At 32.5% G+C, this 20,244-nt stretch overlaps 2 protein-coding genes and 1 non-coding gene across 3 annotated transcripts; 2 read left to right on the forward strand and 1 right to left on the reverse strand.

Annotated features, from left to right (window-relative positions):
- The first annotated feature begins 52 nt into the window (after window positions 1-52).
- On the forward strand, window positions 53-2,408 carry LOC111278549 (uncharacterized). The gene has a single exon (XM_022865181.2). The coding sequence runs from the start codon at window positions 425-427 to the stop codon at window positions 2,102-2,104; it is 1,680 nt and encodes a 559-aa protein (XP_022720916.2). The 5' UTR covers window positions 53-424; the 3' UTR covers window positions 2,105-2,408.
- A 1,196-nt stretch (window positions 2,409-3,604) lies between these two features.
- Window positions 3,605-3,689, forward strand: LOC149519563 (small nucleolar RNA snoR8a). The gene has a single exon (XR_016341242.1). It is a non-coding gene; the product is annotated as a small nucleolar RNA snoR8a (small nucleolar RNA).
- A 2,164-nt stretch (window positions 3,690-5,853) lies between these two features.
- LOC111278634 (growth-regulating factor 1-like) lies at window positions 5,854-10,223 on the reverse strand. Its single transcript, XM_022865291.2, has 4 exons — window positions 9,309-10,223; window positions 8,379-8,606; window positions 7,293-7,665; window positions 5,854-6,938 (listed from the first exon to the last, which is right to left on the reverse strand). The coding sequence occupies exons 1-4, from the start codon at window positions 9,691-9,693 to the stop codon at window positions 6,089-6,091; spliced, it is 1,836 nt and encodes a 611-aa protein (XP_022721026.2). The 5' UTR covers window positions 9,694-10,223; the 3' UTR covers window positions 5,854-6,088.
- Between the last annotated feature and the right edge of the window lie 10,021 nt (window positions 10,224-20,244).

Here is a 20,244-nt window from a genome sequence, read left to right on the forward strand (position 1 = left end):
AAATCAGATAAAATTTTTAAATTTTAATAATTAAAAGAAAACTATTAATGAGTGTTTAATAAAAAAAAAAAAGTAAAATTGAATTCACACCTTAGTACCCGAATGAACCATTAAAGAAACCGGGGAGCATCCGGAACTATATCCTGGTAATCGCGTCGCCCAAACACAACAGAAGGAAGAAACGAGCGATAGTCCTCAAGCCTACCTCGTTCTTCATCGTTTTACTTCTTGCCATCCATTTGGCGTTTAGGTTTTCTTTTCCATATTTGCCCCTAGGGTTTTTCAGTTTATTCCTCTTTAGCAGCAAAAGGGAAAGAAATCTCCGACTCCGACGACTTCCTCTCCTAACAATTTCTTAATCAATTTCAAATAATTTCTTTTTTTTCTTTCAATTTCTTCCGGCATCTTTTTAAGTCGGCTCAACATGACCGGATCCGGTGCCGGAGAAGGCCCGAGCCTGATAAAGCAACTAGCGGCTTGCGACAAGTCGACCCGAGAAATAGCCGTACGGTATCTCCTCAACTCGTGGCTTCCTTCACAGACCGAAGTCTCGGATGAAGAGATGAAGAGGCTCTGGAAAGGTCTTTTCTACTGCGTTTGGCACGCCGACGAGCTGCCGACTCAGTCCGACCTCATCGATAAGCTTTCCTCGGTTCTCCCGAAGCTCGAACCAGGTCTATCTATCCAATATTTCTCTGTTTTTCTTCTTACTATGCGTCGCGAGTGGAACGGAATTGATAAGCTAAGGTTAGATAAGTTTTGCCTCTTAATTCGTAGGTTTTTGAATTGCTTTTTTAGTATGTTGAAGAAATGGTCGTGGGATTTGGATCTTTCGCGTCGTTCGATTAGGGTTTTAGTTGATGGAACTTTTTTAGCTGATGATAAGTTTAATGGGAATGGCGTTAATTATCACATTGCTTTGGTTTTTCTCGAGGAAATTAGGCGCTTTCTTCCTGTAAAAAAAGAGGTTGTTGAGGTTTTGTTGGAACCATTTGTTGGAATTATGGGGAAAGTGAGTGATAAGGTTTTGGTTGGGAAGATTAGGAGTAATGTATTCGATGTGTTTGTTAAAATGGGAAGGAGATTGTTGGAACTTAAGAGGTCTGGTGAGGAGGTTGATGAAGGTGATGATGTGGTTGTGTTGGGGACGATTAGTTTGATAATGGGATTCTCTACGAAGTTTTATGAATTGGGTTCGTCAGTGGATTGCTATCAAGGTAATAGAAAGGTTGTGTTAGCATTACACGAGGAATTCTTGAAGTTGGAGAACGATATGACATCATTGGGTTTTGATATTTCGATTCCTGAGGGTAATGAAGGTGATGAAGAAGATGAGGTGCCTGAATTGATACCTATTGCTAACAAGATAGAAGTGGATGGTTCTAATGATGTTTTGGAGCCAGTTGAAGTTAATGTTAATGGTACTGCCAAGAAGGTGTTGAAGGAGAGCAAGAAGGCCAAAAAGGTGACTGAGGGCAGTGGTAAAACGACTAAAAAATGCAAGGATGCTGAATGTAGCACTGCAGATCAGGAGAACGATAGTCTGGTACCTGCAGAAAGTGCCAGTTCTACTATTGAGAAGAATGGTGATGGGGATTTGATAGCATTTACTAAATCAGTGATTTTGAACCTTCAGCTCCAGTTTGAGAAGGTTGCTGCAGAAGTGGGCTTGAATAGTGATGTTGGAAATGCCTGCAATTTGCCAAAAGTAAATGGTGCTGTCTCTAAGAAGAGAAAGAGAGCAAAGAGTACAGATGGCCGTAAATCCCAGAATGGGGAGCTAACCAGTCAAGGGGATGGTGAAGGTGGTGGAACCGCAAAAACTGGTGAGAATAGCACAAAGAGGGTAAGATTTTCAATGAAAAACAACTTGGTTTGGAAGCCCCACAACCCTTTACCTCCACTAAGTTTGAGATTACCGCCCTCTGTTACTCCTAGAGGAAGTGCACTTAAGAAAGGGATACCTCCAGGTCCTATAAGGGAAATGCCTCCTATGACTAAAAAGGTAAAGAAAGCTAAATCCGTGAAGAAGGCTCGGAAAGTAAAAAAGAGCATGTATCCTCTAGCCAAACGCACAAAGAAGTTGAAATCTATGTCCTCTTAGCAGAGTCTGCTTTGTGAATTTGTTCTTTTGTGGAAAAAGGTTTACATGCTTAGTAAAATTTTTCTAAATTTGGTAATTGTTCTCTCTATTTTTTTTTCATAGTTTAGACTTTCTAGTTTCCATCAAATATAGTCTTTTTTCTTTCTAGACCTTTTGGTCTTTGAATTCTGAAGTTGATTGGGATGACAAGGTGATTTACCCATGAGTGAAAAATGGACCTTGGATTGAATTATATTCTTTACTTGATGGTGGATGTATGAATTAGCACTACTGGATTGACAGTATTATTTCTTTGCTCCTCAAATTTTCTAGCATTTATTTGTTGGTGTTATGTTTTGGGTATTATTTGACTAATTTTGGGATTGAGCTATTCATTGTGCATGTGCATTCTCATTGATACATATCTGATTGAGGAACTATGCTTTCTTCACCCTTCTCTTCCCTTCTGAATCCTCATGTTCACTTTCACTTACTGCAAAATTTTAGGTCATTTTTTCTCGTTCGGTGTGAATTTTTTCATCATCATCTCTCTCAAGAGGTCAACCTGCTTCTTACGCTAGGATTTAGTTTGGAAATGAAAATTGGCTCTGCTTTTCTGAACAGTAATTTGAGTTGTGATTAAATCTGATAAGTAGTTCTAATGTCCATATCCATCTGCAAATGTGTACAACTAGAAGATTTTTTTTTACCATGAAAGGGGAAAAACGAGCGCCTTGGATTTAGAGTTCAACATCGTTCTTGTTGAAGCGGTATATTTGCTTAATGCGAGGGTGGTAATGAAAGCCCAACGCTGATAATTCATGATGGCCCATAGCATGAATGCTAACACGGATGTTGTGTTGCAACCTGAACACCATAGGGCCATACATCGCTTACCAATCGAAAAATGAATCAAAAAATCGGTTTAATACCTGAGATGATGGATCGACAATTCTAAAACGTTTTATTGGATTAAGACCATAATGGCGTAAAAAGTTAATTATTATGCCATATGAAACTCACGTTCTCTTGGACGGTTCTGTCTTGTTAAAAGAATCGCGTTACCCTGTTAGCGTAATTATCATGGTTGATAAAATGAGAATTTCTGAAATCAAATCTGCAGCGGGGTTTTGTTTAGTCTATCTCACAGCAAATAGGAATTCTCCTTGTCAAAATATTGAATAAGTTGAAGATTTTATCTATTCTTTTTATAATCACTTATCAACTTTTCATAAGAAAAACTGCAGCTAAAAACTTCTCTTATTTTATCTTCAATTTTCTCTTGTATTAATGAATTACAAAAGGGTGTGACTTGTGAGAGTGCCAGTGCTTATTCTATCAAAGCTCTAAGTTGAATTGGTGACAGCCCATAAATTCTAAACTAAAGCCATTGAAAGTGAAACCTAAGACATAGTCCACTGTTTCACAGAGGCCCTGCGAAAACAGATTGGCTTCTCTGCTCAGTCTTCTTCTAATTATGGTGTTTTAGTTACCATTTATACTTCGTCTATATCATTTCTGTTGGTTGAGATGTATGATTATAAGCAAATTCCTCGTATTGAGTGCTCCTGCCAAACCATTTACACCCATAGAATATGTGAGCGCCAATATTCTAATCACATTTATTTGTTTAGATATATGAGCTCTTACTATTTCATATTCATCTAATAAGACCTACCCTCAACTAGGATGTGGACTTTTTGTTCTTAATGTTTGAAATGGAAATTGGTGGGATGTCCTTCTAAATTCATGCACAACATCACATTGTTAGGTGAGACTTTTCATTCTGGCTGAATATGGGTGCCTGTTCAGTATTCAACATTACTGACTTCCTGTCATTTGAATTTGTATGATTAGGATCATGAGATTAGATGGCAAACTTTTAGGGAACAACAAATGTTTGATTGTAAATTTAGAAATGATTTCCAAAGGCATATAGTAGTTGGCTGTATGATCTGCACAAAGCATTTTACTTATATGCTTTGTGACAGTAACCAGCTCCTTAAAACAATGTGTTGGTGTTTAAAGCCCTAATCAGACAACAAGAGCAATGTCACTGGGGAGGGTTATGCACACCTCTATATTTTAATTGTTTGGTTTTGACTTCATATGCTATTCAGACAAATTGTGTGATTCTTAATTAATGCTAGTAACCAATTACTTAGGTAAGAAGATTTTTAATGTTGTTGGCACTGGTTTTACAAATGCCTTTTGCTACGGCAGTTGAACTTCAGGCTGTAGATGAGTGAACCAGACTTCATGATTTTGTATCCTATAGACTGGTGAAAACTACTGCAAAAATAAATGAATTTCCTACCAAAATCTGGTGGCCTGCTTCAGTGTTGCCTTTATTTCCTAGTTTAAACTTATGCGTTGCCAAGAAATGGTATCATTAACAAAAGGAATGTCCAGGTTTTACTATGAAAGGTGGCTTTGAATGTTTGCATCTGTATTCTTTATGATCGTTTTACATGAATATTTCCTACTCTACTATAAGACAAATAATTGATTTAGCAGTTAAGTTTCAGCTCAGTAGATGGCTGAACCAGACTTGATCTTGTTTTCCTAATTATAGACTGGTGAAAAATGCAGGAAAATAAATCGATTTTCTACCAGAATCTGGTGCCTGGCTCAGTATGGCCTTTATTGCCTTTAAAAAAACCAATGTATTGCAAAGGAATGTTATAAAATCTTAGAATAGAAAATCTTGACAAAAGGAATATACCCTTCATGACTGATCTATGAAAGGTGTAATTTTAATGTTTGTATTCAAATGACCGTTTTCCATGAATATTTCCTGTTATTGTTGAGATATTCAAAATCATGAGACAATAAAAAGTATGATTGGTTAGGTTATTGGAGTAAATGGGAGAGGGAAAGCTTTATCCTTTCTGTACAGCTGTTGCAAATTTTGTATCTTTGAAATAAATCATGGAAAGTGGAGAACTATAGCCTAATAAATTGCTAACATAGACACATACAGGTTAAGGATGAGTATTTTGGTGTAGAAGTCTTGTAATCCCATGCAAACAACAGTTAATTGACTCCGTGATGGAAAACTAATGTGACATTTATGCAGAAAGGACTTTCAGTAAGAACATCAAATGCAAATGTGTGCAGTACGCAAGTTCCTTCAATCTTTTGTTTCACTTGATTATGTTGCAGAGGTTTTTTTTAATTCGGTAATTGCAGAAGGAGATGACCGGAAGTTTAATGACGACAATGATTATGGCTTGGGTTTCACATTCTGCAGAAGACCGTTGGATACTTGGATAGGCAGCTGCAAGTAGCCAGTGAGAATGCCCATCAAACCTAGGTCCACATTCAGGCTGCTTCAAAGTTGTTTGGACTATAACACAACGGAAAGTAACATTTTTACCCATTGTTTCTAAGTTGACTTAACACTTGAAACAGTCTCGATTTTCATGGAAAGATATACCTCTGGAAATGAGTTCCTTTTTGGCAGACACATTCAGGCACCGGACCAGGCCTTGCAGTTCTAAATAGTGAAAGATTATGTTCCCATGAAAGAAAAAGACAATTTTTCAGCTGTTAGTTACCTTGTGTCTTTCTTAACCGAACAGGATTGACCATTCTTACCATTAGTTAAACTCCAAAAGTTCCAGGTTCACTGTATATGGAAATTATAACTTCCTCTAGAGCGAGACAAACAAACCTGTGAGCTGCCATATTTTACCAACCAACCGCCATTCCTCGCCAACAAAACAATGTTGCCAACTCAAGTTATACCTAACATGTGCATGAAAGGCTGAAAATCAAATTTCAGACAAACTGACATTGCCTAGTTATAATTAGTTTGATCTATAATTTTTAGGAACAAACCATGGCTAAAAAAGTACAAATTACAAAAATTAAAGAGATTAACATAATAATATAAGCTTTAATAACTAATTGTTCCATGTTTGTCAGACAGAAAATTCATGCTGCTGCTTCTTCTTCTTCTTCTTCTTCCACAACCAAGGGACTTGTCGGTGGGTAAAGTGGTTACAAAGCAGGCAAAGAGGAAGAATGGACAAGGGTTGAACCAAGGAGGTCATTGCAAAGGCTAGCACTTTCATGTGTTTTGTTATTCTCTGCTCCTGGGCTGCTTCCAGCACTGCTATTAGAAAGAGAACCAAAGGTAGTCTTTTGTAAGACCCCAGTAGGGGATGATCCTATCCGAGGACTATTATCCCAGCCCTGTGTCATAAGATTAAGTGATGAGTTCTTGTAGTCTGCTGTGCTGCCGTTAGTACTGTGCAATACCTCACCAAGAGGACCACCCATGGACGTATCCCAAGATACAGGAATCCAATTTGCGTGCCTCTGGTTTGGCTCATTAATAACACTGCCCACTCCCAATCCCATGTGTGTAGGGTCAAATTCACGTGATAATCTCAGAGGCGACAGTGTTACTTTTTCATTGTTGGGAGAGGAAGTGGAGGACATGAAATCTGAGACAGCCATGGGTATTGATATGGAAAGCTGAGTCCTGTCTGATTGAACATCAACTTCAGGCCAGGATATGGCTGAGCGATCAGACTGGCTTTTAGGCCAGTCATCCATGAACTGGCGAAGGGAATGCTGGGATTCAGTTTCTTGACTAGTAAGATCTTGAGAAGAAACAAATTTTCTGCACTCGATCAAGGAAGGGTTTTTATGGGAAGCGTTAAGGAGTGAATCAGAGGAAACACCTCCAAACTCATTTCTTGAAATTTCTACATATGATATCTGCTGCTTGGGAATCAAGAAAGGGTTCTCTTTAGATTTTAGGTCACCGCTGGGGGATATCATGGTGAGTCCTGGTTCAGTATCATGTATCCTTTCACCCACAGTTACTTTGTTCAGAAGCAACCTGCAAGAGCAACAATAATCAATAGAATTAGAATCCATCAAATGACTAGCCAAAATATGCACGAAAAATTATGTAAAATCTAACTTGTACTTAAATAACAAGCTTCTATAAACAAGTTTAAGTAACAGGTATTAAACAATTTGTTAAAAAGGAACCAAAAAGACCAGTCACTGTCATGATTCTTAGGAATGCAGAAGATAAGTAGATTCTAAAATTATTGTTCTTTATAAAGCAAAAGAAGATAATAGGAACACATGGGCAGATGGTGGCAGCACCCTAGCATGCATGTCAAGATAAATGTTATCAACTGCAGCTTACAAACAAGGAATAAAGGCAGGGGTATAATTCTATCACCTGTTCAGTGGATCTGCCGCAGAAAGATTAGATGCACCTCCAGGCTGCAAATTCTTGAACTGCTGCTGTGCAATGGCGAGGCTGTTGGACTCGCCGCTGCCACTGACTGGCCCTACCATTGAAGCTGAACAGGATGAGACATTAGGCATCTGCTTGGTGGTAGTAGCGGTGGTGGCTGCGGCGGAATGGCCGGATTGGCCTTCCACAGGCTTTCTTGAACGATGGCGTCCCCTGTTCATGTGCCGCTCACAATACTTCTGGTCGGCAACCGCATCTCTTGAGCACCGCCATTTCTTTCCATCTGTTCTACGACATCGTCCTGGCTCAGGATCAGTGTTGTTTGAGAACCCAAGATGAAAAGTTCCCCATCCCACTGTTGGAACATCATAAAAAAAGAAAATGGAACACCCATGTCACAAAACAGACTAACAAAGAAAAAACAAACACTACAATTAACAAATTCCAAATTCTAACTTCAAAACGAAATGTAACAAAGTTTTAAGTGGAAGATCCTCGCCTAAGCATGGATGCCAATTTCCTTTTCTGTTAGCTAATCTGCGTTTTGGTACAAGTTTTTAATTTTCTACTTTATTATTGGTTTTTTACCTACTTACTTTAAAAAGGTTGGGTGAAGTTGCCTTGTCCCATATGGGGACCAAAACAAATGTGAAAATGTGCAACACTTGAAAATTTAAGTGCCAGACAGTGATGCTTTTGATTGACACAGATTATGAAGCAAGCCAAGTAACGCGCGTTTGGTGCATTGTTTTCACTTTAGCTCAACAGTGTTTACTTGCATTCAGGTTTCAGGTTGGAAAGAAAAAATACATAAAAGAACCCAGAAAGCACTTTTTGGCCAATAAGATAAGAGAGGAAAATTAGAGCATTAATATCTCAGTATCAGTACTCAGTAGAAGAGTAGAAAGTAAAGAGCAGCACTATTGGTGCCGCCCCCTTCCCATTCCAAAATCCTTCTGAGAAATCTCTTTGCTGCAACTTTTGAAACAACCAAGAAAATTTATATGGGCATTTTGAAAAACAAAAAAGTTAGATTTTCTTGCTTCTCTAAGAAGAGACAGAACTTACATGTATTGGGTCTGAGGAGTCCACCAGAAAAGCTAGAGAAATCAGCAGAATCAAAGGCTTTTCTTATAGGAATGAGAAGATTAGATGGTATAGGCAAATTTGCAGTTATGTATTTATAGATCAAAGCCTGATGTTCCAGCTCCACCCATTGAGATGGACTGAATGGTCCTCTGGCTCCAGCTAACACCCCATGCATGTTTGCACCATTAAATCCTCCAGTGTTGTGGCCTGAAACATTAAATCAAGAAAAACAAATAAGATTAAAGAAAAGGTAACAAAGCCAAAATTGCAAGACTTTCATCCCAGCACAGTGGAAATAAAAAAGGCTTGTAGTTTTTATTCTAGTGTAAGAGGGAAAAAAAGGATTACAGAAAGAGGTTTGGCAGGTAACCCAGAAATCATAACTTGTCTGCAACATTTAAGGAGGCTACAAGAGCCATGGGTTTGTTGTCTTTAAAACAATAAGAAAACAGAAAACAAAAGGAAGATGGGGAAAAGGTAAAGATAACAAAAAAGAAACATAAGGATAACCCAAAAACAATCAAAGGATGGACCTTTTCGTTCTCACACTTTACTACCATTCGTTCCGTGTCTGTGTTTTTCTTCTTTTGTTTCCCATACTCACTGTTTGATTTATTATAAAAAATATTTGAAATAGATGATTTTTAAGGGGAAGAAAGTTAGAAAAACTCACTTTTTATCGACAAGACTTATAACAAAGACCAGTAATAGATTTCCATGAAAAGACCCATCACCAGAACCATGGAATCAAACCAAAGAACCAATAACAAAACATGTCTAATCTTTGCTACAACTAACAAGCATGCATTAACCAACAGAGTACAGCCATTTTTACTCCTTTCATTTCCTCAAATGATGTTGAATAGGCAACAATGCTATAACGTTAACATTGCTTCAATATATTTATACCTGTATTTCTTGTATAAGCAGATGATTTGAGGTGAAAGTAAGGGAACGTGACATTTTCGTAGCTCCTATCCACTGAAAAGGCTTCTGATTTGGGAGCAGAGAAGCTCAGCATTTGTTGCTGTTCTTGTCCGTCAGATAAGATAGAGGCATTAGATCTCCAAAAAGCATTTCTCTGCTGGAGCAGCATTGCCTTGGAGGCTGTAAAATCATCATTTTTGGCCAGTTTTGAACTCCTCCAGTCATCTTCATTATTGCCAGATCTCTCTTGCTTGAGGAACCCAGATCCGTACCACTTCTGCTTTGTCTCAGGATCTGAAGCAAGAGAAGTAAAACCTGTAGTCTCTGAACCCACAAACCCCTCCAAACCAACAACCGCTAAATCCATATAGAAAAGCACACACCCCAACCTACAAAAACTCTAGACTTAAGAAATGAAGCATTGGGTTATTACTCGCACTAAAGACAACAGCTTGAGAGTGTGCAAAGAGGTTCATTTTAAGTGTTTGGTTAACAGGTTTTATGGTTTAAGCTTTAGCTCAGACTCAAACAATACTAGTTTTCTTTCAAAAATTTGATGTTAGGGAAAAAAAAAGGTTTGAGTAATCGGAGAGAGAGAGAGAGAGAGAGAGAGAGAGAGAGAGAGAGTATGAGAGGCAAGGAGAAAACTGACTGGACAAGGCTACTACTGAATACTCTAAATATAGATATCTCAGACATACAAACAAAAATAAAATAAACAAACAAGAAGGGTTCATCTGTCATTTCGAAATCCTCCATACGCAAACTTTGACACTTTCCCACTTCTCCGTTCATCTTTTGGTACCTTTTTTTTACAACGTTGAGCAGTAATAAGTACTTCTTTTCATATGTCATTGAGATCGTTGAATTTGAACCGGTAAAAAGAAAGAAGAGTTCTTTTTTCTTCCCATAGGCCATAGCTTTTGGTTTTAGTTGCCTAGTTGCCTTGCAAAGTCCGCTAGCTGTTATCTTTTCTGCTCTGTTTCTCTCTCATCTTAAAGTTAAAAGGGCCAAGAAGTGGTGGGCTGCATGCAGTCATGCATTGCCACGTGACAGTCGCCACAAAAAATTCTACCATCTTCTCATTCCCCCACCACTCTCTCTCTTTCCCTGTTCACACTCTCTGAACATCCCCTCTTAAATTTCTGCTCACGACAGTCTCTTTCATGGAATTTACGACATGCGTGAATTCAAACAGCAACTGAATATGTATTATAAATTCGTAATTATAAAAAATTTCTTTTTCGTCAACTCTGCATACTCCATATAATTAAATCTACCCAGGTATAGCATGGAGAGCTGGAAAAAGGTACATGTTCCGATAAGTTGATGCTGTCCTCCATGGGCAATAAGCTATCCAATTTGGTGCCGTTAGAAAAAGAAAAAAAAGTTTTGATTCCAAGCAAGAGGCAGGAGACGATGTTAGCTTACAATAAATAACCTGCTGTCTTTAGGTAAATACAATAAATAACAGTCATTAAGACAGGCTCCAAGTGATTTTTTATTCAGAACAACTTTAAGACAGCCAAACATGTTGGGTGAAATTTATAAACACTTCGAACAAACAAGTTGCAGCTTAGTAATAACTTGGATTAATGCTTTTGATTCAATGAAGATTCAACATTTGTAAAAAGTTACCCATGTTGAATGCCATTTTTTTAAGTAATTATATAAATTAATTAAATTAATATTTTTTATTTTTACCCGTCAGGTTAGGTGTTCTTTCATTTATTGTTTCATTAAGTAATTTTTTTAAAGATTTGAAATCGGAATCTTTAATTTTAAAACCGATTAAATATCATTGAATTAATAGTTTGTTGATCATTAAATTATATTCATCGTCCACTTATGCAAAAAAATAGAGACAAACCAGTTGGAACTTATAATCATAGGTAGATGTAAATGTAAACAGTTGGTTACAATAATAACATCTTCAAAATGATGATATCCAGAGATTTGTTGTCTTAGAAACATTCGATCATCAATAATTTCCTCAACCAAAAATTATAATAATGATTCATCAAATTCCTTCTGCTTGGATCGGAATTTATAATTTCATGGCTTAATCGTTTGTCAGGGGTATGGTTAGCAGGTTTAGTGAAGTGTGCTCTTTTCCATCTCTTCTTTTACTTCTAATAATTGGTAGTCAACCAAACTGAAGTTGTATCACCACCTTCATTTCTTAATGAAATTGCCACTATTGAAAAAAAAAAAAAAAAAGGCCCACAATCATGTTCATAAGACCGGTTAGTTTAGTTGTTTCTCATATAACATCTGAATTTCTTTAATAATCTATAAAAATTATTATAAAATATTTATTTTTTAGTTAAAAATTTTTTAATTACATTTACATAAAATTTATAAATTTAAATTATTTTTACTTTAAATAAGAGTAAATAGATTAATAAAAAAATATTTTATGTGACTCTTAATTTTACACTAAACAAACATAATAAAAGATTAAAAAAAAATATCTTATCATATTTTTAATCATTACACATATTAAATATAAGATATGATAAAATCATCTAATTAATTTAATCATATTAATAATTTTATTTTATAATTTTATGTGCCAAACATATCTAAAATCCTACGATGAATTGCTCCTGAAACTCCAAAGTAAACATAGTTTAATTTCCTTTCATTATTAAAGCCTATCAACATTGACATTGATGATGTGATACATAGTATATCCGAAAGGCAAAAATTAAAAGATTTGTGCCAAAAAAAAAAAATCAATTATACTGAAAGCCTATCCGCAAATGACAATTAATGTTTGTTTCCAAACAATAAGCAAAAGAAATTCAAGCCATGATTAAATCTAAATCTATATATTAATTTTCTGTTTGGAAAAAACATTTTATGCTTCGCCAAAGTAGACATGGCGTTAAAAATCAATGCTTATGCGTGCAATAATGGAGACAAATTAGTTGCTCTGAACTCAAATTATTGACTGTTTTTTGTCACTCGTTTTTACATTTATTGTTTGTCACCATTGTAGTTGCTGTTTGATTCACTACTCCAAACAAAATGCTCTAGGTGTTTCTGCTAATTCTGAACAAGCTTTTCATTTGCTCTCGTTTTCTTGCTTTTGTTTTTGATCTCCAACCATATAATTTCAGTCTACAACTCGACTTTTAGTTCGTGGAAAGACTTTCGACGGATGTTGATTCAAGTCGTACGAGAATTTGTTTTTCTTTTGATCGTGAAAAGATAATTTTTATGAATTGATTAAATTCAGTGTAAATAAACTTATTTTGACCAGCTTTAGAAAAAAATTTGTACCAAACGGAACCTAAAAACCTCTTATCTTCAACGAAAAAATGATTAGAATTGAATCATAAAAATTAAATTGGTGAAATATTTAGAAAAATTTTGACATTAATTCAACTTACCAAAGCTGAAATTCTTAGCTAAAAGTTATATACCACAATCCTTTTGATAAGAGTATATAATGGTCAAAATGACATAGTAATTTTTTTCTTTTTCAAAGTTTTTAACAAACAATTAAGAGTATTTTGATAATTTGTGTCAACTTGATATGTTAGATTGATCAGTTATGATCAATATCACCTTAGCTCGATCCTATCTCAATTATCTTTTTTTTATCATTTTCAACTTACGTATAAATAAATAGACTCAAGCATCATAAAAACATATTCATTTAATTAATCTTTCCCTCTTCTTCCTACTTTCTCAATTCATTTCCAACTTAATTTTTATTGACTTACACATCATGTTACAAACAAAGGTAATATTTTTTATCTTTATCTCTAACCGTCATTTTCTTTTACATTTATAAAAACACTTTCAGGTCGGAACTCGAGAACAATAATTTTTTTCTTCTTCAATTTTGAGTATAGTTTGTGGATTGTACTACATAATAAACCATAAATGCGAAGCAGTGGAAATTATCCAAAATTTTTCTCTATATTGATACGTCGTATCCAAGTGAAGCCATGTTACTGCAGATTGCACAAACCTTTTGCCTATGGTGAAAATTAAAAATCAAAATGAAAATTATTGGTCTGTGAGAAAAAAGCTGAGTTCGATTGGTTAATTAATTACCTGCAAAATTTCTATGCTTTTATGTCAAAATAAGTCTATAAATATAGTGTTATCCGCCAATTTTGTCATGATTGCTCAACAAATTAAAAAAATTCTGCAAACTCTGGCATATATTTAATTCATCCATTGATGCAAACTTTTTTAAATAAAAAATAAAAAAATACATAAACAAATAAAGCATTGATCATTCAAATAAAAAAATAATGATAAAGGGAATATTATGGAAGGAGAATGGAAAAAAAAAAAAAAGAAATCTTAGGGAAAAAGAGATATTAAAAATAGTTGGAAAGAAAAGCATTGGCATTTTAGCAGCATGCATGCATGCTTTTGAAGCATCCTTGTCAGGGTTGAAACTAGGAAGACAAGTTGAAGCAGGTGGCAGAAACAACTATTCTCTTCTTTCTTTCTTTCTTACAAATTTTGCTACATATGCTGTTTCTGGGATTTGTTAGAATTTTGCCAACAACTTCGGTGCACTCATGTTGGGTCTTTTGCTGCTTAGACAATGCATCCAACGTTAAAAGCTCCCAAAAGTCTTTTTTTTTTTCTTGTCTTTAATTTTCTAACACCCTTTTTGTTTTCCTTCTCCAAATTCGAACGGGGAAAAAGCTTCAGTGGAAACATCTAACTTAACCCAAGTTTAACATTGTTGTCCTTCGCATAAACATTTGGTAATTTCATGTTGTCCTTCGCATAAACAGTCATATAAACATCTAACATTGTTCTCCAAATACAATTCTCTTCAAAGATTTTACAATTATATGGTTGAATCATTATAACTTTTCTTAAACCAATATGGTTTAGATATTTTCTAGTTTGTGCCCAACAAAATTAACATAACTTTTTCAAAGTGAACATAATCTTTTAAGTCGTCTGTTGAAATTAATTTAAGTGATATTAAAAATAATAATATTTTTTGAATAAAAAAAATATATAAAAAATTTATATTAAATAAATTTTTTAAAATTAATATTTAAATTTAATTAATAATATAATAAATTCAGTTGTACGATTCTAAAAATGTTATGAAATCTAAACCTCCACTTATAGGTTCCTCCAATGATTTTTTATTCATTTGCTCTTTTGCTCTTCCGTTTGGTCGAAGAAAATATGAAACAAAATTTTTATTATTGCTGCCAATAAAGATTAATGTATTATTTTTATTAATAAAAAATTATATATTTTAAAATATCACTATTAAATAGCGATTAATATTTACATTTTAGTACTTGCAGAATTTATTTCAACAAAGAAATAATAATGGAATGGGATGGGAACAGGAAGCAAGGCGCGTGATGTAAGAGAAATAGGGAGACAATGATAGAGAGGTTAGCTTAGCATGGAGAAGACAATTCCAGAATTGCAATAAAAGAGGGAAGAGAAAAAGAAAAGAAAAAGATTAATTAATAGAAAGAAACAAACAAACAAACAAACAAAGGATAAAAAAAACAAAGCAATGTTATCTCTATCATATCATCTTGGATTCCACACACAATGACGTTGACGTGTCAGCAGACGGAGTGGTCTAGATAATTCCACGTGGGCCCTCAGGACATGGCCATTGTAATTTTTTTTTCTTTTTTTCTTTTTTTTGAAATTAAGATATAATTAACGTTTTTTTTTTGTCTTATATATCTAATCTTCTATCCCTATCCTATCAATGAAAAAGCTTAAGAGGAACGACAAGCAGGCAAATGTTGTGATGTTGGAGTTTGAAGACGTTCGCCCCCCCTTTGCCGACAGCCCTTCCCTTGGGCCCACCCCATCACAAATAAACGGAGGCCTTTTCTGGGCCAAATGGTCCCACAATCACTGATTTATCAAAATTTTTGTGCGTACTTCTTTGCAAGTTACCATCACTGCCTTCTGGACTTGAGCTGTATTATCAAAATTTTTATCTTTATTTTCTTTTTTTTTTTTTTATTTCTAAAGATTTTACATACTGTTTTACGTACTCCTTTCGTCATTGATGGCATGCGACTGCCAGGGAATAACTATCTGATTGTTGTATTAAATTATTATTTTTTTCTTCATGTCAAGTACTTGAACAATTTGCTTTTATATCTTTTTGAATATGTTAAATTTTTTAGTTCAAATATAAAAAAGTATGCGTTTAAAAAATATTTCATTTCATTAATCCTGTATTAATCAAGAAAATTTATGAATTTGAATGTCTTAAAATTTGAAAATTTTGTGGGAAGAGTTTTTTTAGATCTAAAATGGATATATTCAAAAAATAAAATAACTATATTAAATGATGGAATATATAAATTATAAGTTTAAAATATTTTAATTTATATTCAAAATTAAAAAATTTACTTCAAGCTGGTAGCTTGACTTCGTATGAAATTATGTCTTTGTTATAGTCATTTTTCTTTTAACGGATCAATAATTTTAATTAATTTCATGAGATTTTTATGTAAAAGTTAGGCAAAATATATGATTCATATCATAATTTACTAAAACATAGCTAAAATTATAAAATAATAAACTAAAGAAAAAAAATAGCCAATCTATATAACTTGGGTGAATTATTTCTACCGTCCTTAAATTTTAAAATAAATATCGTTTTTTGTCTCTAAATTTTAATAAATAATAAAAATAACATATTAATCTGTATTTCTATTGTCATAACACAATAATTTTTTCGTCAATAAACCATTAATAAATCAACTAAATATTAACTAAAAATTGTAAAAAAAATGATGATAGAACTTTTTTTATTTATGTTGGTTCTTTTGATAATTATATAAAATTAAAATTATTCTTTTCACCTTTAAATTTTTTAGTAAATATTTGTTTGGATTTAGTTTTAAGCTAGAAAAAGAAGTCTGTATCTTAAAAATAAAATTTTTTATTTTTTTCAAATTTATTTATTGTTTGTCTAAAACATACAATTAGATTATATATTGTTATAAAATATTTCTCTATGTATTTGTCATTTATTTTACAATATTTTTTCAAAAACTAATTTTTTTAGTTATAAAATATTAGTATACAACTTTTATAAAAATATTATAAAATTCAAATTATCACTTATTAATAAAAACTGATAAATTTAATTATTGGGACCACAATTAAAGATTTTTATGAACCGTGTCAAATCTGGATAACATTTTTAAAGTCTTGCTCGATATCTAGTTTGATTCATCTATTACAAACCTAAATAGGTCTATTTTACGATTATAATTTAAAATATTAAAAAATATTTTTATATTAATATTTTAAAATATAAATTAATAAAAAATTTTATTAATAAAATAATAATTTGATAGGGTAAAGCATAAGTCTTAAAAATGTATTCAAAACTCGATTCTAATCGAACTTAATTTATGGATTTGATTGAGACCTTAATTTATAAGTAAATTTAATTGTAACTTAACAGTTTTTTTGACAAGATAAATGCAATATTAATTTATTTTTAAAAAAATCACAAAAATAACAATAAAGATAAATAAAAATTAATAAACATAAAAATAAATTAAAAATTTATTAATTATTAATTATTTATAATTATTTTATCTCTTAATTTTAAATTATAATATTATTAATCCATTATCCTACTTCGTATTTTTTATAATAATCGTTAAAATATAAAAATTAATATATTATTTTTTAAATTTAAAAAGAAAAATAATATTCATATTAAATTTTAAAAATCATGAAAGTAATTTATCCAAAAAATTTTAAAAAACTCATATTAAATGTCAATACAGATATATTTTTAAAATTTATTTATTTATTATATCATATGACGTGTCCAGGCCCTAGTAGGCTAGTACAGCAGTTTCTTTGTCGAACTCGAAAGGAAAATACAAGGAAAGGGGTTGGCTGCCATTTATAGTTTTGGAAGTAAGTTGAGAGACACGAATTCTTAAGTAATAAATATGGCATTTACATTTGATGCCCTACATATCATATATTGTTAATAAATCATGATAATTCATAAAAAGTTATAACGCATCGCACCTTTTTATTTCATATGATAAGTATTACTTCAGCAAGATGAGATCGCGCTACAAAAGTGGATTTCATCTGATTTTCTCTTGGATAGAATTTAGATTTTTTTTTTTAATCTTGTTTTGTAAAGTGTATTTAGATAATACTGTGCAATTAGCTCAGGAATTAATAATTCATTAGATTTTAAAATAAGAGATTATTTTAATGTAAAATAAAAATATTTTTTAAATAATTAATTATAATATATAATCTTTTTTAATATTACATTTAATATCACACTAACAATATTTAATCTGAATTAATTTTATCTCGTTTTTTTCAATATGATTGTGCCGTTGAACGTTGGTTGGTGGTGGAGTTTGAAATTTACGCCCACATCTCAAGTCCAGTCGCGCAGTCTCTAAACGCATTAAAAAGCAAAGGAGAAAACTTGCGCAGCCAACCTAGCTACTGCCTGGCTGCACGCCTACTCCCGAACAGGGTTCGGATCTTTGATAATCACAATAGCCGTTAGGTTCTACGACAATAGACCAATGACCAAATAAACAAAAATACTACGCTAAAGGGTAAAATTAAAAAAGTTTTCGAATAAATCATTCAAAATTTTATTTTATTATTATTAATTAAAATTTTAAATATTTATTTTTATCAAATAAATTTTTATTTGATAAAAATTGATTAATCATTAATATTAATTTTTATGCAATTAAATATTTAATTGAGATAAAAATAAATATATAAAAATTTAATTGACCAAAAATAAAAATTCAAAGTTTGATTTAATTACAATAAAATATAAATAATTTAAATAATTATGAATTTTCGTTCGAATTTTTTTTCTCTTTACCAAATACTAATAATGCATAAGCATATTACTTATATTAATTTAGATGATCGATTAAATTAATTTTGCAAAATAAAAAATAATAATAATGGTAAAATAAATTATTATTAAGGGTAACCAAATGGTTCATAAATTCAGCAAAAGCTACAAAATGCATCTCATTGGAGTCGTACAGGTCCCAAATGAACCCTCGTTATCAACCAACAACTCTTGGACAGCTGACTAACCAAGAAAAGTAAACCAAACCCTATCTTTAAGTTAAGATAACGAAAAGAATTAGTGAATTAGATATTAATAAATAAAAAAGTGGGAAAAAATAAACCAAGTAGCTTATTCTAGAAAGCCTAAACCAAACATAATAATTAGAGGGGATTAGGGAAATACATATAATGGATTACTCCAGTTGATATCATGACGCTCATGTGACTAGCTTCGCAGCTTCCCCCCTTTCCATGTTTTCTATTTTACGGCAGAGATAAAAGAGAGAAGAGAACTTTATAGCTATATAAAAGAACGTCAACTTGGTTTCCCTCAGCAAGCAAATTAGACTTTGTTTGGATGACAACATGATTACATTTATCTCTCTGCCTCTGTCAATCTCTATCTCAGTTTGAGATAGAGATTAAACTTTCTGTGAGTTTCCACGGCAGAGCCAAAAGAGAATACAATTTGCATTGGGAAGTACAAGGGGGTTTGGGAATTGGGGAAAAGACCATTTATTTTAAGTGTAAATGAATATTATTGTTTTTTTTTTTTTTAACAGAACGGTGGGTCAAAATTGTTTTATATGGGGATGGGTTTATTGGGTTTCAAAGCAAATCTTTTACTATTTTTTTCCTATTTTTAATATTAACAATAACATCTGCTGCTTGTTTTTTTTTTTTTTTTTAAGTTTTGAGATAGATAAATTCATTAATTTTTTAAATCAATGTAAAATATTTCATATATCATAATTTAAAATAAAAAATAAAAAATAATATATTTAAAATAATCTTAATAAATGATTATTAATAAATTTTAAATTAAAATTTTTTTAATAAATTTTAATTAATAGAGTCAATCAGTCGATAATAACAACTACTAGAAGTGTCAAAATCAAAGAAGAGCATTAAAAACAATACCTTAATATAACTTTTTTTTTTTCTCTCTGTCTGGGGTCTGTAAATTGCAAGTCCAAAGAAGTGAGTAATCCCAAAGGCATGTCTTATAGCCTTTTGTTTTCTTGGTCAAAATAAACTAAAATTAAAATCTTCGACCAAACCCAAATCACGCCTGTCCTTGCCTTGTTCTCTGTCAGGTTTGGACCTTTTGTTTATTTTTTTTTCTTAAAAAAAAAAAAACCGAGCCTCCAAGGTTTTCTAGACCTTGTCTTTCATTTATTTATAGAAAAAAGGTCATCCTCCTCTCATCTCATTGGTATTTTTGCTCTTCCTTCCCTTTCTCTTCCAGTCTCTCTGACCATGTGTTAATGGAAAATAAAATATTGGAACCACCATTTTGTTCTTTCTTCCTTGAAAGATGATTCATTTAAATGAAAATGGTTACAATTAAAACGGCTGGTCCAGCCATGAAATTGAAACTTAAATGAAGTCTCTAGCTAGACAATCTCACTTGTTGATCTCGTATCATCCTCTTCAGCTTTCATATGTATACAAACTAAATGCCACTCTTTGGACAAGATCATGAACAGAAATAAAAAATGCAGAATTAGCATCTTTTAGTTAAACATAAAAAGCGGTTTTCATGTCTAATACTACCATATTTATAGTATAAAATTGCTTTGCATGTGGCCCCCGAAGCATGTTGAGGTCACATTTGCTTTCACTCAGCTTTTGTTTTTGTCCCATTTCTGGTTATGAAATGATTTAAACAACAGCTGGTTTCTATTAATCCCTTGATATTATATTGCAACCTGGCACATATCAAACTTCAACTCGGATCATCATGCGTTTTTCCTCTCTCTTTTAATTAATATTATATTATATTCCCAAATCTTATTCAATTTGGTGGAAATTTCTTTTAGATTTTGGATTCAAAATTCAA

Source organism: Durio zibethinus, chromosome 3 (assembly GCF_047325235.1).
Source record: "Durio zibethinus cultivar Kanyao isolate XHJ-2024 chromosome 3, ASM4732523v1, whole genome shotgun sequence".
Lineage (NCBI taxonomy): Eukaryota > Viridiplantae > Streptophyta > Magnoliopsida > Malvales > Malvaceae > Durio > Durio zibethinus.

Coding starts and splice junctions, on each gene's coding strand:
- LOC111278549 (XM_022865181.2), top strand. CDS start 425: ATGACCGGATCCGGTGCCGGAGAAGGCCCGAGCCTGATAAAGCAACTA.
- LOC111278634 (XM_022865291.2), bottom strand. CDS start 9,693: ATGGATTTAGCGGTTGTTGGTTTGGAGGGGTTTGTGGGTTCAGAGACT. Junction 8,607..9,308: donor TGCTTATACAAGAAATACAG/GTATAAATATAT, acceptor TTAATGTTTCAG/GCCACAACACTGGAGGATTT. Junction 7,666..8,378: donor ACTCCTCAGACCCAATACAT/GTAAGTTCTGTC, acceptor ATGTTCCAACAG/TGGGATGGGGAACTTTTCAT.